This window comes from Cervus canadensis, chromosome 5 (genome assembly GCF_019320065.1).
Source record: "Cervus canadensis isolate Bull #8, Minnesota chromosome 5, ASM1932006v1, whole genome shotgun sequence".
NCBI lineage: Eukaryota > Metazoa > Chordata > Mammalia > Artiodactyla > Cervidae > Cervus > Cervus canadensis.
Genome location: NC_057390.1, coordinates 89,352,082 through 89,370,245, shown reverse-complemented (window position 1 = coordinate 89,370,245; position 18,164 = coordinate 89,352,082). Strand labels below are relative to the sequence as shown.

General features: G+C 38.4%; 1 protein-coding gene across 3 annotated transcripts in view; it reads right to left on the bottom strand.

The window, feature by feature from the left end:
* Positions 1 to 18,164, bottom strand: part of RABGAP1 (RAB GTPase activating protein 1) — a 162,530-nt gene that overhangs the window by 73,992 nt on the left and 70,374 nt on the right. For all 3 annotated transcript variants that reach the window (XM_043469491.1, XM_043469494.1, XM_043469492.1), the window contains one exon: positions 15,719 to 15,869. In XM_043469491.1, coding sequence (XP_043325426.1) covers positions 15,719 to 15,869 — 151 coding nt within the window. The remainder of the gene's footprint in view (positions 1 to 15,718; positions 15,870 to 18,164) is intronic.

Sequence of the window (18,164 nt, the reverse complement as noted above, 5' to 3'; positions counted from 1 at the left end):
AACTGAAGAATCAAAATCCAGCACCAGAAGTTCTAGCTAGAAGGCTACATATTTAGCATTAATTTCCTCTCATGATTCACTAAATAAGGATCAGCTTTAAGAAACATGACAAAAATAACAAGCAAATTTAAAAATTAGGTCTTTAAGAGAGAAAAAAAAAAAGAAAATCCCATCCATTCCAAATACTGCAGAAATAGCACACACAAACAAGAATTACACTGTTCCTATATTCAACACTATCCTTTGGCTGAGATGTCATAACTTGCTTCTAGTTTGCTGTGAAGTGGTACATATACAAACAAAAGATGGGCAAGTAAATGCACCCATAATTGCAGGAAGTTTCATGGTACAAACTAGCTTTGTAGAACACACAATCTTGTCTGTGCCTACTAACATAAATTGGGATTGTATTGTGGCATTTCAGATGATGTCAAATGAGCACAATTTTCAGCTAACTGGGAGTGTCAAATTATGACAATTTTTAGTTAATTGTGTATTTTTAGTATCTTTTCTTCCAGGTAACTTTGGTCTCTCAATTCATTCTTCTAAGTAAAGTTTCACATAACTCAGTAGAGTAAAATAAACAAATGTTGACATCTGAAAACATTTCAGGAGGTCTGCACACTGGGATGGAGATGTATATTATGAGATCCAACTTTCAGTTTTTGTTTGCTTCACACACATGCTTTCTCATTACAGGCAATGGTTACTCATCATCAGAATTCAATTACATTTTAAGATCTGAAGCACTGTGCTTATTACATGAAGGCAAGGAACTCAAAAAGCCTATTAAGCATAAGTTTGATAGCTGAAATTGACAGGTCTTACTGGAAAAGATGGCAAAGTGTGTCAAAAAGACCCATGACACTGACCTCCCATCTGGCTCAAATCCTTGCTTCCTTGCTCTATTATCACTTAGCTTCTCTTAGCTTCAGTTTCATCACCTTCAAAATGAAGATCATACTCCCTATTTCATGAGGTTGTTGAGAAATAAAGCAGATGGTGTACACAAAAGGCTTACCAAAATCTAAGAGATAGGAGGTATATAACTTTACTTTCTTCTCATACAACTTAAACAGCGTTCCTAAATAGTCTGTGTTTTCCCACGAGTCACGTCGTGCTGCTTGAGTCTGGGCTCTTCTGAACCCTAAGGTGCCCTCTCTCACTGTGGCTGCCTAGTTCTAAGGGTGGTAACAACAGCCATCTGGATACACTGCTGGATTCCTCAAATACATTTAGACTGTACATACATAGGCAAGAAGGAATGACATGGCATTAAAAAATTATTCCCATCAGACAAGTAATTTCTCTGCCTATGTCTCCAGACCTGAAAATGGTTCCCAGTGCCTTTCCAGTCTGATCTCACTAGTCCAAATCCCCCAAATACCTTGCCCTCCAGCCAAACCAGATTACTCACTACTCTCTACATTTGATGTAAACTTTATTTCTGATCTCCCTGTTTTGAGTGCTTAATAAATACTGACTTAGAATAATTTCTGAGAGTTACATTTCAGTAAATGGAAAAACCATTTGCCAAAGCTACGAGTCCGCGTTTTTCTAACTACTTGTAAATTTGGGCTTCTAACTTAATCTCTTATTCCCTCTCAGGTTTCTCATGTATGAAACTAGATAGTTATGCTGATAAAAACAGCTGTTGCATTAACTGATAGCTTTAAAGAATTAAAAATGCTCTAAAAATGCAATGAAACCAACAAGCTGTTACGAAACCATTAGAAAAATAGTAGTGCTTTCAATTTTGTTTCTGTTTTAATAAAATCACTCTAAGACCAGCTATAATCAAAATATTTGTGTGTATGTGAGCACATGTGTTCAGTCACTCAGTTGTGTCCTGACTCACTGACCCCATGAATTGTAGCCCACCAGACTCCTCTGTCCGTGGAATTCTCCAGGCAAGAATATGGAGGAGGTTGCCATTTCCTACTCCAGTGATCTTCCCGACCCAGGGAACAAACCCGCATCTTTTTCATTTCCCGCATTGGCAGGCAGATTCTTTACCACTGCCACCTGGGAAGCCCTCAAAATATTCATACTAGAAACTAAACAAAAATATCAGCTAAGAGTTAAATGTTTTATTTTGGATTAAACAAACCACTTTAGAAGAGAGAAATTATTAATGATAAGGGGGAGCAATAAATCTATGTCCTCACAAAAATCTATCCTTACATTTCCCTTTTAAAATAATGTAGTTGCAAGATGTATTTAATAAAAGAGTATTTCTGTATATATGACTGAAAGAAAATACATTAAAAATCAATTCTACTTTTCATTGGATAATGGGGTTACAAATGATTTTTTTTCTTTATGGTTTTATGTTTTGTGAATTTGCTAATTTCTATGTGCTATTTTTATAATCAGGTAAAAGACAGTCAAAACAATATATAACATGTCCCTTTTGGTAAAACTAACAAAAAAACCTGGCTGTATGATGTCCTCCCAGAGCCACACTGAAGAGATGATGCCAGGTTAAGTCACCTATTTCACAGGGCTCAGCTCCGTTTGGCCTTATGTCATCACTGCAAAATGCCTTCAAACAGGACTTGGTACTCAATTTATTCATAATGGACTCTGATGGCCTCAGTTAAAAATTCTTACAAAAAGACAATGTAACTTGATGAACCATGTAAAACTGTTAGTATTTAATCATTTTGTTAAGTATCAGTAACCTCATATATACAGATGACACCACGCTTATGGCAGAAAGTGAAGAACTAAAGAGCCTCTTGATGAAAGTCAAAGAGGAGAGTGAAAAAATTGGCTTAAAGCTCAACATTCAAAAAATAAAGTTCATGGCATCCAGACCCATCACTTCATGGCAAATAGATGGAGAAACAGTGGAAACAGCGGCTGACTTCATCTTTTTGGGCTCCAAAATCACTGCAGATGGTGACTGCAGCCATGAAATTAAAAGACGCTTACTCATTGGAAGGAAAGTTATGACCAACCTAGACAGCATATTAAAAAGCAGAGACATTATTACTTTGCCAACAAAGGTCTGCCTAGTCGGGCTATGGTTTTTCCAGTGGTCATGTATGGATGTGAGAGTTGGACTATAAAGAAAGCTGAGCACCAAAGAATTGATGCTTTTGAACAGTGGTGTTCGAGAAGACTCTTGAGAGTCCCTTGGACTGCAAGGAGATCCAACCAGTCCATCCTAAAGGAGATCAATCCTGAATGTTCACTGGAAGGACTGATGTGAAGCTGAAACTCCAATACTTTGGCCACCTGATGCAAAAAGCTGACTCATTTGAAAAGACCCTGATGCTGGGAAAGATTGAGGGCAGGAGGAGAAGGGGACGACAGAGGATGAGATGGCTGGATGGCATCACCGACTCAATGGACATGAGTTTGAGTAAACTCCGGGAGTTGGTGATGGACAGGGAGGCCTGGTGTGCTGCAGTCACAAACAGTCAGACACGACTGAGCGACTGAACTGAACCATTCTGTTTCTGGTTAAATATTTTCTGATCTATAAAAATGGCAACTTGTATATGGCTCAGAAGTTTGAAAGTGAAGTCACTCAGTCGTGTCCGACTCTTTGTGACCCCATGGACTGTAGTCTACCAGGATCCTCTGTCCATGGGATTTTCTAGGCAAGAATACTGGAGTGGGTTGCCATTTTCTTCTCCAGGGATCTTCCCGGGAAGCCCCTGTATGACTCAACCTAACACTAAAAAATTAAAATAACAGAATCACAAAACTAGAAATGAAAAATGGCAGAAATAGAAAGGAAAGATGAAACAAAAATGACAAAAGAACGTCTGAATTACATTTATTCTTCTCTCAACCTCCTCAGGAGTTTATCTACTATAGATGGAGAAGAATCAATCTCAGAGCTTCAAATTCGTAAGATTCACTTCTAGGAATTATCTATCACTTATTATTTAGTAAAAATGAGCTTTCAATGTTGATTTATTTAATTAACATATTATCTTAGTGCAGCTGATATAGGTGTATTTATATCAACGTCATTCCAAACCCAATTTAAGGTACTTTGACTCATCTTTCATTCCTCTCTCCCTCTCTCGCATATTTGTTCATTCGTCAAGTGCCAAAGATCCTACCTTGGAAATTTCTCTCAAAAAGTATCTCTTTCTCTATTTTTTCTGCCACTAAACAAACCAGGGGATGATTATTTCTTGCCTTGAATTACTAACAGGTTTTGCTGCAATTACTCTTACCCTATTCTAACTCAACAATAATACAAATAATAACAGTAACTGAGCAGTAATTTATACTCACCAGTCAGTTCAGTTGCTCAGTTGTGTCCGACTCTTTGCAACCCAATGGAGTGCAGCACGCCAGGCTTCCCTGTCCATCACCAACTCCCAGAGCCTGCTCAAACTCACGTCCATCACATCAGTAATGCCATCCAATCATCTCATCCTCTGTTGTCCCCTTTTCCTCTCGCCTTCAATCTTTCCCAGCAAAAGGGTATTTCCCAATGAGTCCGTTCTTCCCATCAGGTGACCAAAGTATTGGAGTTTCAGGTTCAGCATCAGTTCTTCCAATGAATATTCAGGACCGATTTCCTGAACGATGGACTGGTTGGATCTCCTTGCAGTGCAACGGACTCTCAAGAGTCTTCTCCAACACCACAGTTCAAAAGCATCAATTCTTCAGCACTCAGCTTTCTTTATAGTCCAACTCTCACATCCATACATGACTACTGGAAAAACCACAGCTTTGACTAGACAGACCTTTGTTGGCAAAGCAGTATCTCTGCTTTTTAATATGCTGTCTAGGTTGGTCAAAGCTTTTCTTCCAAGGAGCGAGCGTCTTTTAATTTCATGGCTGCAGTCACCATTTGCAGGGATTTTGGAGCCCCCAAAAATAAAGTCTCTCACCGTTTCCATTGTTTCCCCATCTATTCACCATGAAGTGATGGGACCGGATGCCATGATTTTAGTTTTTTGAATGCTGAGTTTTAATAAGCCAACTTTTTCACTCTCCTCTTCCACTTTTATCAAGAGGCTCTTTAGTTCTTCATTGCTTTCTGCCATAAGTGTGGTGTCATCTGCATATCTGAGGTTACTGATATTTCTTTTTTTTTTTCCTGATATTTCTTCCAGCAATCTTGATTCCCGCTTGTGCTTCATCCAGCCTGGCATTTTGCATATTGTACTCTGCATATAAGTTAAATAAGCAGGGTGACAATATACAGCCTTGACATACTCCCTTCCCCATTTGGACCAGTCTGTTGTTCCACGTCCAGTTCTAACCGTTACTCCTTGACCTGCATACAGATCTCTCAGGAGGCAGGTCAGGTGGTCTGGTATTCCCACCTCTTTAAGAATTTTCCACAGTTTGCTGTGATCCACACAAAGACCTTGGCGCAGTCAATAAAGCAGATGTTTTTCTGAAACTCTCTTGTTTTTTCTATGATCCAATGGATGTTGGCAATTTGATCTCTGATTCCTCTGCCTTTTCTAAATCCAGCTTGAACATCTGGAAGTTCACAGTTCACATACTGTTGAACCCTAGCTTGGAGAATTTTGAGCATTACTTTGCTAGTGTGTGAGATGAGTGCAATTGTGTGGTAGTTTGAACATTCTTTGGCATTGCCTTTCTTTGGAATGAACACTGATCTTTTGCAGTCCTGTGGCCATTGCTGAGTTTTCCAGATTTGCTGGCATACTGAGTACACCACTTTCACAGCATCATCTTTTAGGATTTGAAATAGCTCAACTGGAATTTCATCACCTGCACTAGCTTTGTTCGTAGTGATGCTTCCTAAATCTCACTTGACTTCACATTCCAGGATGTCTGGCTCTAGGTGAGTGATCACACCATCATGGTTATCTGGGTCATGAAGATCTTTTTTGTACAGTTCTTCCGTGTATTCTTGCCTCCTCTTCTTAGTATTTTCTGTTTCTGTTAGGTCCATACCGTTTCTGTCCTTTATTGTACTCATCTTTGCAAGAAATCTTCCCTTGGTATCTCTAATTTTCTTGAAGAGATCTCTAGTCTTTCCCATTCTATTGCTTCCCTCTATTTCTTTGCATTGACCAAAGGAGAGCTAGCTGGCTGTGTACCAGCCCCTCCCTGCTCAGAGGCAGACTGTGACAGCCAGAGCCGGAAGGCAAGGGGTTGCTGCGATCTCAGCCCCAGGGAAGGCACCTTCCAAACTGTGAGCAGGCTCCCAGCTGCTACCGTGTCTTCCTGAGAGCCTGGCTGTCTGACATCTGCCAGGAGGGTCGCAGCCCAAGATCAGCTTTCCAGAGATCAGCACACCTGAAATGGTGCTCTCACAGGGTACCCCGGGAAACCGAGCAGGTGGGACCGAGGAGGTGATTAAGATGCATGGGCCACCTATGACAGTGCACTCGCCAAGCACCTGGTCACCTGAGCTGCTCAGACCTGGGAAGGGCACAAAAGCCATGAGCAATCCACAGAGACTGAGCCAGAACTGTGTCTGAGTGTCTCCTGGAGAGGCATGGGTCAGTAGTGGCCTCCCGCAGGAGCAGGGGCTCTGGGTGCAGCAGACCCGGGTATGGCATAAGCCCTCTTGGAGGAGGTGGCCATTAACCCCACCAAAGAACCACCAGAACTTACACAGGACTGGGGAAACAGACTTGGGAGGGCATAAAAATAAAAACCTTGTGTGCACCAGGGCTGAGGAGAAAGGAACAGTGACTCCACAAGAAACCGAGCCAGACTTGCCTGTGAGTGTCCAGGAGTCTCGGGTTGGAGGTGGCCTGCTACAGGTCACTGAGGGCAGCAGTGCCTGCATGGGACCTTTTGAAGGAGGTCACCATTACCTTCACTACCTCCACCCTAGTTTGGCCTCAGGTCAAGCAACAGGAGGGAACACATCCCCTCCCATCAACAGAAAATTGTGGATTAAAGATTTACTGAATGTGGCCCCACCCATCAGAACAAGACCCAGTTTCCCCCTCAGTCAGTCTCTCCCATCAGGAAGCTTCCATAAGCCTCTTATCCTTATCTATCAGAGGGCAGACAGAATGAAAACCACAATCACAGAAAACTAACCAAACTGATCACATGGACCACAGCCTTGTTTAGCTCAATGAAACTATGAGCCATGCTGTGTAGGGCCACCCAAGACGGATGGGTCATGGTGGAGAGTTCTGACAAAACGTGGTCCACTGGAGAAGGGAACGGCAGACCACTTCAGTATTCTTGTCTTGAGAACCCCATGAGCAGTATGAAAAGGCAAAAAGGTATGACACTGAAAGATGCACTCCCCAGGTCGGTAGGTGCCCAATATGCTACCGGAGATCAGTGGAGAAATAACTCCAGAAAGAACGAAGAGACAAGAGTCAAAGCAAAAACACCACCCAACTGTGGATGTGATGAGTGATGGAAGTAAAGTCCAATGCTGTAAAGAGCAATACTGCATAGGAACTTGGAATGTTAAGTTCATGAACGCTCAAGGCAAATTGGAAGTGGTCAAACAGAAGATGGCAAGAGTGAATATCGACATTTTAGGAATCAGCAAACTAAAATGGACTGGAACGGGTGAATTTAACTCAAGATAACCATAATATCTTACTACTGTGGCCAAGAATCCCTTAGAAGAAATGGAGTAGCCATCATAGTCAACAAGAGAGTCCAAACTGCAGTACTCGGATGCAATCTCAAAAATGACAGAATGATCTCTGTTTGTTTCCAAGGCAAACCATTCAATATCACAGTAATCTATGCCCCGACCAGTAATGCTGAAGAAGTTAAAAGTTGAACGGTTCTATAAAGACCTATAGGACCTTGTAGAACTAACACCCAAAAAAGATGTCCTCTTCGTTATAGGGGACTGGAATGCAAAAATGGGAAGTCAAGAGCTAGCTACCTGGAGAAACAGGCAAATTTGGTCTTTGAGTACGAAACGAAGCAGGTCAAAGACTAACAGTTTTGCCAAGAGAATGCATTGGTCATAGCAAACACCCTCTTCCAACAACACAAGAGAGGACTCTACACATGGACATCACCAGATGGTCAATACTGAAATCAGATTGATTATACTTATCAGGGGCTATGAATTGTATTAAGTGTTTTCACGCACTAAGTACATAAAACTAACAACTCAACAAATAAGATACTATTATTATACCATACACAGGAAACTGAAGTTTAATGCTAAACTGCCCAATGTCAATGGCCTAAATATAGAACTAGGATTTGAATCAAGACAATCTACCTTTAGATGGACACACTAAATCACTCTGCACACTGCATTCCAAACCTGCATATATGATTTGCCTCTTAAAATGCTTAAATGACTTCCTATTGCCTGAGGTATTAAATATACCTTATTTAAGCTTTTTAAGATCTGGCTCCTACCCACCTACTTTCATACACTATGAAATTGCCAAGGTCCTCCTCATCCTTGAGAACATGCTTTTAACTTTTAACACCACACATGACATGCAGTCCTCCTATCCTACCCCAATAATCACCCTAACTTGATAATTTATGAACAAGAGACCTTTTTGAGCTCTTAGATGAAAAGTTCTTGTCACTTGCTGCCCAACAATATGTACTTTTTTATCTATAACCCTCATGCAACTTTATTGCAATTGGTTAGTTAACTGTCTACTTTAGATTGTAGATTCCCCCAAACCAGAGAACAGGTACATTTTATTCACAGATACATCCGTAAGATCATAACACATGGGCTGGCACACAGCAGGCTTTCAAAGGCATTTCTGACTGACTGAATGAGAAATACCTACAATACAACAGGCAATTCTGTTTTTGGATGGGAAGACCTTTCAAGTAAAATTCTAGTATGACAACAACTTAATTCACTAATAATTATTAGGTTGATGCATACCAAACTTAATTATATTTTTAGTCTCATAATATAAAAAGATCCTGAAAATTGACTGGACCAATACGACTTACAAAACTCAAGAAGGTACATGAATTTACCAAGATGGGATATGGAGACCTAACAATTATTTTCACAAAGAACAATTTAAAGGAACAGTATCTTAGGCCATTAGAATGTAACAAAAATGCAACAGGCTGAATTACTTGCAAACAACAAATTTATTTCTCATTGTTCTGGAGACTAGAAAGTCCAACACCAAGGTGGTGTCCGGTGAGAACCCAAAGATATCTTACACTGTGCCCTCACAGGGCAGAAGGGGCAAGGGAGCTTTCTAGGGTCTTTTTCTATAAGGATACTAATCCCATTCATGTGGGCTATACCTCCTTGATCTATTTCCTCTCAAAGGTCCCACCTCCAAACACCATCGCATTGTTGGGGGTGGGGGGTAATTAGGGATTTCAATATATGAACTTTGGGGGAGATACGAACATTCAAATCTACAGCAGACCTACTACTGGAACTGCTATATGGGAACAGATAATAAAGTTCTAAAAGTCCACCGACAATCTATTTTCTTACAAAATCAGATAGCAAGGGTATTGAATTGTGAAACAGTAGAATCATGGGCTATTTTGGGAGCAGGTCTCAAACATGCTATTTCATTTTTTCAGAATGTTAAAGCTTAAAAGAAGCTCAACCATTTACTTTAGCAACTTCATTTTACAGAAAAAGGAAATTAATAGTCACAAGTGCAAAACTTCACTTGAGTTCACATAAGCCAGTGGCAGAGCTGACACTAGTACTTAGGCTTCCTAACTTCATGGCCAGTGCTTTATTTGCTAACTTGTACCCTTTTTGTTTAGTATCAACAAGAGGTTCTCATCATTAAACCTTATTGAATCCTTAACTATTATCAAAACCACTAGAAAGATTTTTAATGAAAACAATCTGCAAAATAATGAAATTAAAACTAGATATTCAAATTAAAATTTTCCAGACTGGTAAAATGTCCTAAGGCTTCCTTTGGACAATCAGAAACGTAAATATTGATTATCTGGGCTTACTAATAGTTTAGGTTCTGGATAAAAGCCTGAAATTCGCAGCAAAACACTCTTAACACTGATGTTTGCCACTAAAATAACTAGAGAAAACAATGCAAACTGGCTTCAGAGAAGACAAAGCTGACTTATGGAAGGAAAGAGAAACATCAGAATAGGTTGCTACTTCATTATTCCCGTATTAAAAGAATCCTTTAAGGCAGCCTTTTGATGTAAATTTCTGGTTGGTACTAAGCAAAACAAAATAGAGTCATTGATATAAAAGGTGAAAAATAACCAAAAGAAAGAAGGACCAGAGGATATTCTGGAAGTTGGAAACCAGAAAGTGCCCTATTTTTCTTCCATTCTAAACTCCAATTTATTTGATTTATCAGAACCAAGGAGCTGTAAATCTTACAGTTGGGAGTAAGAGAGAGGCCATAGGAGTCCCTGTGGATTATTTACTAGCTTCCTCCCCGTGTCTGATAAGTTCTAACTAGACTCTATGGTTGAGAAACCCTCTGTCAAGACCAGTAGGAAAAGAAAACAAAGAATCCAAGAGTATTTGGTCTACAGAAATTTATTCCATGCGCTAAAGGTAGTTCAATATCAAGAAGTCTATTATATGTTGATAATGTATCTACTTCATCAACAAATTAAAGATCATTTAAGTGCTGAAAAATTCCTTCATGAAATTTCAGTGTGTGTGTTAGTCAAGCAGTCTTCTTCGACTCTTTGCGACCCCGTGGACTGCAGCCTTCCAGGCTCCTACGTCCATGGGATTCTCCAGGCAAGAATACTGGAGTGGGTAGCCATTTCCTTCTCCAGGGGGTATTCTCGACCCTGGGATGGAACCTGGGTCGCCTGCATTGCAGGCAGATTTGTTACCATCTGAGCCACCAGGGAAGCCTGGTAGATAATTCAGTAGACATTCCTAATTAAAAAAAGCAAACTCTAGACGGAATAAAATCACTTAAGTCAAATAAGAAGTATTTACAGAAAAAAAAAAGGGAACCCAACTGAATAGCATGCTTTTCAGAAGTCTGAAAAACTAAGATCATTTTAATTAAAATCAGGAACTCATTAGTGATGCAACTTATCACCATCATCATTAAACACTGTCTTAATGCTTCTATCAAATATAAAAACAGGAAAATTTAGTAACCTGCATAAACAGTGAAAAAAGAAGTGAAACTGTTTTTGCTATCATATACCTGAAAATCTCAAAGGATGCTAGTATAAACAGGTATAAAGAGGAGTAATCAAAATATCAAGAAGCACATGGATAGAGAATTTTTAAAAAGCCTATTGTCTATTGTAGCAATTAGCTATTTAGAAATGGAAATCAGAAAAAAAAAAAAAAAGATTCCATTTGGTATAGCATGAACACTCTAAGGTAATTCTTAGGAATAAATTTAACTAAAGAGGAATAAAACATATATGAAAGCAACTCTAAAGTCTTAACAAACATAAGATCTGGGCAAATGGAAAGACATACTATATTCCCAGATGTAAAGATATTATAACAATGTAACTTGTAACCTAAATTAATATATAAATTAAACGTAATTCAAACTAGAATCCTTATATAACCTTACAGGATGATGGTGAGACTGGAGAAAATGACTTTAAAAGTTTATATGGAAAGTTACATATGCAAAAATAGATAAGAAAAATATGTATTGGGGAACAATGAAGAAAAACACTTGCTTTACCAGATAATAGAACGTAACTCAAAGTCTCTTTAACCAAAACCAAAACAGTACTAGTATAGGAAGACACAAACATCAAATTGAACAAGCTAGAAATCAATCCCAGCATACATGAGAATTTAAGAACAAAGATGGTAGGAAAATGGAAGTAGCACAACTGGCTAGCCATCTGGGAGAAAGTAAAATTGGACTGCTATCATATGCCATGTACAAAAATAAATTCCAGATGGATTAAAGATGTACAAATGTAACACATACAATAAAAATCTCACAAGGAAATGCTGAAAGTACATTTACAAAATCTCAAGGTGGGATAAACCTCAACCAAGATGCAATTTTCTACATAAAAATTGAAAATGCTTTGTACGGCATAAAACTATAAAGTCAATATAAATCTAAAATTCTAGAAAAGTATAATTAAGTTACAAGGAATTAATATAATCATATAAAGTACTTACAAACTGACATCTTACAATTAATAGAAAAATATACAAAGACTACAAACAGATAATTCATGGAAGAGCAAGTTGTTCAAATTTACTTGTAGTCAGGGAACTGCAAACTAAAGACATAATGGCATCATTTACATCCACTGACAGCAAAAATTATAGTGATACCAAATCCTGTCTGGGATATGGGTTAATAGCCACTTTCCTACATTGCTAGTGGAACTGTGAACTGCCAAAGTCTTTCAGAGAAGCAAGCTGGATATAAGTAAATTAAATACAAAAATTAAATAGCAAGTTTAAAAAACATATTACCTTCTGATCCAGTAACCACACTACTGAGACTATTCCATAAAAGTCAAAGATTTGGACCATGTGTAAAGTCGATTAGTAAACATCATTTAGAGACTGAAAACTGGAAACAAAACAAATGCCTACCAATAGGAGAATGTGGAGAAGGAAATGGCAACCCACTCCTGTATTCTCGCCTAGAGAATCCCAAGGACGGAGGAGCCTGGTGGGCTGCTGTCCACAGGGTCACACAGAGTTGGACACGACTGAAGAGACTTAGCATGCATGCGTGCATTGGAGAAGGAAATGGCAACCCACTCCAGTGCTCTTGCCTAGAGAATCCCAAGGACGGAGGAGCCTGGTGGGCTGCCGTCTATGGGGTCGCACAGAGTCAGACATGACTGAAGCGACTTAGCAGCAGCAATAGGAGAATGACTGAATAAAAAATTGCACTGATTTAGTCTATCTGGGTTTCTATAACAAAATACCACAGAATGGATGGCTTATGAACAGCAGAATTTTACTGTTCACCATTCTGGAGGCTAGAAGTCGAAGATCAGTGTGCCACGCAATTGGGCTCAGGTGAAGGCTCCCTTTTGGGTGGCACACTGCCAGCTTCTAGTTGTGTCCTCACTGGTGGAAGGTGAGGAGAGAGCTTTCCCTTGATTTATTTCCCTTCTTTTATAAGGGTGCTAACCCTAGCATGAGGATTCTGCCCTCACGATCGAGTCACCTCCTGAAGGCCCTACTTTTTCACTATCACCTTGGTATAATGGTTAAGTTCCAACATGAAATTTAAAGGACACCTTCAGATCATAGCACCTGTTATATGCAAGAACGTTCACAGCAACTTTATAAAAGCTAAAACAAGAAACAAAACATCTATAATACCAGAATAGATTTTTTAAAGTGTGATTTATTCATACAATGGAATGTTTGCAGCAACCAAAAAATGAAAATGAATAAAAAACGAACTACTGGGACTTCCCTGGTGATCCAGTGGTTAAGAATCTGCCTGCCAGTGCAGAGGACATGGGTTTGATTCCTGGTCCGGGAAGATCCCATGTGTCTCGGACCAATTAAGCCCGTGGGCCACAACTACTGAGCCTGTGCTCTAGAGCCCGTGCTCCACAACAAGAAGCCACCCCAATGACAAGCCCAAGCACCGCAACCAGAAGAGTAGCCCTACTCACCACAACTAGAGAAAGCCTACATGCAGCAATGAAGACCCAGTGCAGCCAAAAATGAATTTTTAAAAATCTTAAAAAAAAAAAAAAATACTGACACACTCTCAAAATGGATGAGCAGGAAAAGTCAGATAAAAATAAGTACATTCTACACGACTGTATCATTGTTTTTAAATGAAGTTCAAGAACTATCAAAACTAATCTAGGGACAGAGAAGTCAGAACACAGTATTGGTTTTTCAGGGGTGGAGTAGGGGTGGTTACAACTAGACTCCAAAAATAACTTTTTGGAGTGATGGACATATTTTTCCTTTTGGTAGTGATCAGAGCAGTGTGTTAATATGTAAAATGTCATCGAGCTGTAAATTTGTGTATTTTAACCTATGTAAATCACAGCTTGCTGCAGAAATAAATGTAAAAATATGCAGTTTTACGACTCAAAAAAAATCAGAGTAAATTTTAAAAAGTCAATTACAGTGATAACTATTTCTAGGAAGACAGAAAAACCTAGTTTTATAGATACAGCCAATATATATCTTATATCTAAGCTATGTAACACTATAGAATAAAACAAAACAGCATCAACCAATATCATGATGGTTAAATAACTTGTATATTCTGATTACATGTCAGCAATTTAATATACATCTTTTAGAAAGCTTTTTAGGCTCTAACCATCCACATGACAGTAAGTTTACTGTGAAATATAAAGCACATGATACCAGCATATATAAAACATTAATCAAATGTATCAGATATTGTTAATAGCTGATCTTTTAACACACCATCTAACTACCAGGTTCTTTGAGAAACAGGTTATCACCATTTTCATGGAACCACAAAAAGAGAATATTCCATGTCTTTAAATTATCTCTATGAGCAGACACACCAAAAACACTTAAGAAATAATTTTTGATCAAACATTTCGAAGGACTTCAAAATGTTACAATTACTTAACAGGACTTGCAAATAAAAGAAAAAAAATGAACTAGCTGTACCTTTGCTAGTCACACACATTACATACCCTGTTCTTCCAAGTTTCCAATGATACTTTGAGTACAACACTCTGCCATTCTTTCATGCCTGGTAAGGTCTTTTCTGAAACCCACATTAAACATTATATTCCTGATAAACACTCTTCCTATCCCCCCATGTGGAATTAATCGCTCCTTTTGATGGTTTCTACTGTGCTCTTCCAGATAACCACATGACTTACATTAACTACTTTTGCTTGACTTCATAGCTCCAACACTGTGATTGTAATAGGCACTCAATATGGCGGGTTAAACAATTACATTGACACAAGAAAGGGAATCAGAACATTAGTTCTTGAGGAAAAATATTTTGAGCAAATAAAAGTCATTTTTCTGGTGAGGACAGATCTGACTTCATGTTCAAATTCTATCCTTACCTACAAGATTAAAAAAAAAAAAACAACCCAGTTGTTTTATAGCAGTATTACTCACTTCTCGTAAGGTTTTAATATTTTTTAAAAGAAGTCCTACTACTTTGTCACATTGAAAAATTCTCATATATTACTGAGAGTTCTGAGCAGTTCATTCATAACTCAGGTTTGAAATTTGTATACCATCAAAGAAAGTGCTTCCTAAAGATGAAGATTTCAAGAATTTTAGAAAACAAAAGCAAAGCTTAAAACCAGTAACATGGGTGCAAAAGGCACAAGCACTGCCTGACCTGGCAAAAAATTAAATTTTTGCATGCTTCTACAAAGAATATTTGCATTGCTTCACTTGCAAAACCTTGAGGAATTCATCAACTTGAGAAGGGAATACTATAAAAACTGAGAATTTAATTTAGAGGAATGAACTAAAAGGGAATATGGTTTAAGATGATAGAACCATGCTCTTCCAACTGTAAAAAAAGAAACAAACAAAATAGGACTAGGCCCTTACTTATAAAGAGCACATTTCTGCAAAGTGTGAAAAGGACTAAAATAAACAAAGGAAAGGTTTTACACATAGCACAGCACAACTGGCCTATACACAAAGGGCAGAGGCCACCGTTCGCCTCTGAGGTGAAAAGGAAGGAAGAAAACCTATGCCTTCTCCTCTGTGCCAACGCTGGAAATAACTATGAGCCAGAAGTCTGAAAGATCTATTCTTACGTTAGTTAAAGGAATTACATAAAATCTTGGTAAGTGAATAGACACAATGATCTTTTAATAATAGAATTCTAAAAGAACTAATGCTGAAGCTGAATTATCGTCCTCTTACCTTAGTGATGAGAATTCGGTATTTTTCTACCAGGTGGTCGTTGTTGTGACAACCTGCTAGAAGCTGCCAGACTTCTCCTCGAAGAGCTTCAGGAACACCGCTTCTTACTAAGGATGACAACTGCTTTGGCCTCACGCTCAAGTTGAGATGCCTAAAGAGAAAGCCATGAGCTGTAAGTGCATGAAAGACAGAGTTTTTAAAAGTGCATTACTTTTAGGAAAGCTAAACTAAATGATATATAAAGACGTAATAAAAAACATCAATAAAGAAAAAAAGCCACTGAACTAGACGTGGCCAATATAACTGTACAAGATTGAGTGGAGAAAAAAATTCTGAAGTCAGACGACTTCTTATGTATCTCTAAATTATTGGTCTAATTTAAAAAAATAAAAATAAAAATCAGAACTGGAAACTATAGCTTTATGGTTGTGGCTTGTGCAAGAAAAACAAAGCAAAATTCTCATTAGTGGACACATAGCTAAAGATAAGAGCTCGGCTCTGCATCAAAATTGATAAGTAAACTGTGTATTTTTATGTTCTAGCTAAACATTTGTTCTAAGTAAGAATAAATAATAAAAATAAATGCTTTCAGCAGTTTTTATGGTGCTCTGCTTTAAGTAAATTTTTTGAATAACTATGACGGATAAAAAAGTTTCTACTGTACTATTATATTATCAAAACAAGTTACTAAAGAATTGGAGCTTCATTTATTTCATCTACAAAATGGGGGGAATAAGACATCTCTTTGGTGGGGGGCTGCATCATGCAGCATGCAGGATCTTATTTCTCAGATGATGATCAAAGTCACTCAGTCGTGTCCAACTCTTTGTGACCTTGTGGACTGCAGCCTGATGGGCTCTTCTGTTCATGGAATTCTCCAGGCAGGAGTTACCAGACCAGGAATCAAATCCATTGCCCCCTGCAGTGGAAGCCCAAAGTCCTAATCACTGGACTGCCAGGGAATTCCCTAAAATACTTTTACTGGGGGAAATAAAACACCTTGAAAAAGAATTTTTAGAAGTGTTGGTATTAATTTACAAAGTGCTTTTGCATTTAATTTTACTTGATCCTCACAACAACCATTTGAGGTATGTGATAGTATCTCCAGTTCTACAGGTGGAGAAAGAAGTTCAGGGAAGTTGATTAAGAGACTGAGGTAGACTCAAGCTCAATGAATGCTGTTACATCACAGTTGCTTTGTGATTTGAGAGCCACCATTACTGAGTCAATAAAGCCGGATTCTGACATGGAGAAAATTCTGTGGCTATCAGATTTAAGCTCAAGTTACCAGGACTTCCCTGGTGGCTCAGATGGTAAAGTGTCTGCCTACAATGCAGGAGATGTGGGTTCGATCCCTGGGTTGGGAAGATCTCCTGAAGAAGGAAATGGCAACCCACTACAGTATCCTTGCCTGGAAAATCCCATGGACAGAGGAGCCTGGTAGGCTACCATCCATGGAGTCGCAAAGAGGTGGACACGACTGAGCGACTTCACTTTACTGGTACAAAATGACCACTATCGAAATACTGTACAGAAAGTCTGAGACTTTTCTCAAAATTCTTCCAGAACTCCAGCAGAGCGAAACATAGTACATTTAAAAGTTATTAATTCTGTGATGATGCTAGCACCCTTAATACAAGAGCTATAGACAGTTTAGCATAGTTTTGCCTTTGCTTAGGGGGAAAAATATATATATATACACACACACATATATATAAGTTGAAGAGTTGGAAGTAGAAAAGACTAAAGTAGTTCTATTATCTAATCCAAGGATTGGCACACTATGGCCTATGGGACAAATCTGGCTCACCATGTGTTTCTGTAAACCAACTCTTACTGAAACACAAGCCATTTTTATTTTTTTATGTATTGTCTATGGCTGCTTTCACACTGCAACAGCAGAGGTGAGTAGGTGCAACAGAGTCTATTGGCCACAAAGCCTAAAACATTTACATTTGGCTCATTAAAAAAAAACTAACCCTAGAATTATTTGATAACACAAACTTGATTTATATTGATAAAATCATTTTCAGAATAATTTTGTCACTGATAATAACTCTGCCAACTATTTTATTACTGACATTAGTTCTCTTAACCACTAAAATTCTTATCAAAATGAACTTGGAGAATTAGCACACAAAGGTATATTTATTATAAACACTGACACTAAAATCTAATGTAGAGTTAAATAAACCAGTTTTGCAATCAGACCAGACTGTGTTAAAATTTCTGAGCCTGCTGTTTACTAACTAGAATGGTTGACTTAATCTCTAGGCCAGTTTCCTCATCTATAAAAAGATACTATTTTATAAGGTTATTATAGTTGAAATAGAGCACATAACTTAGCACAGTACTAGGCACAGAGTAAATCTATTCTTACTATGATAACTACCATTACAACATCTATTATTCTTAATCTACAATAATTCTGCATGCTGGTTCTACA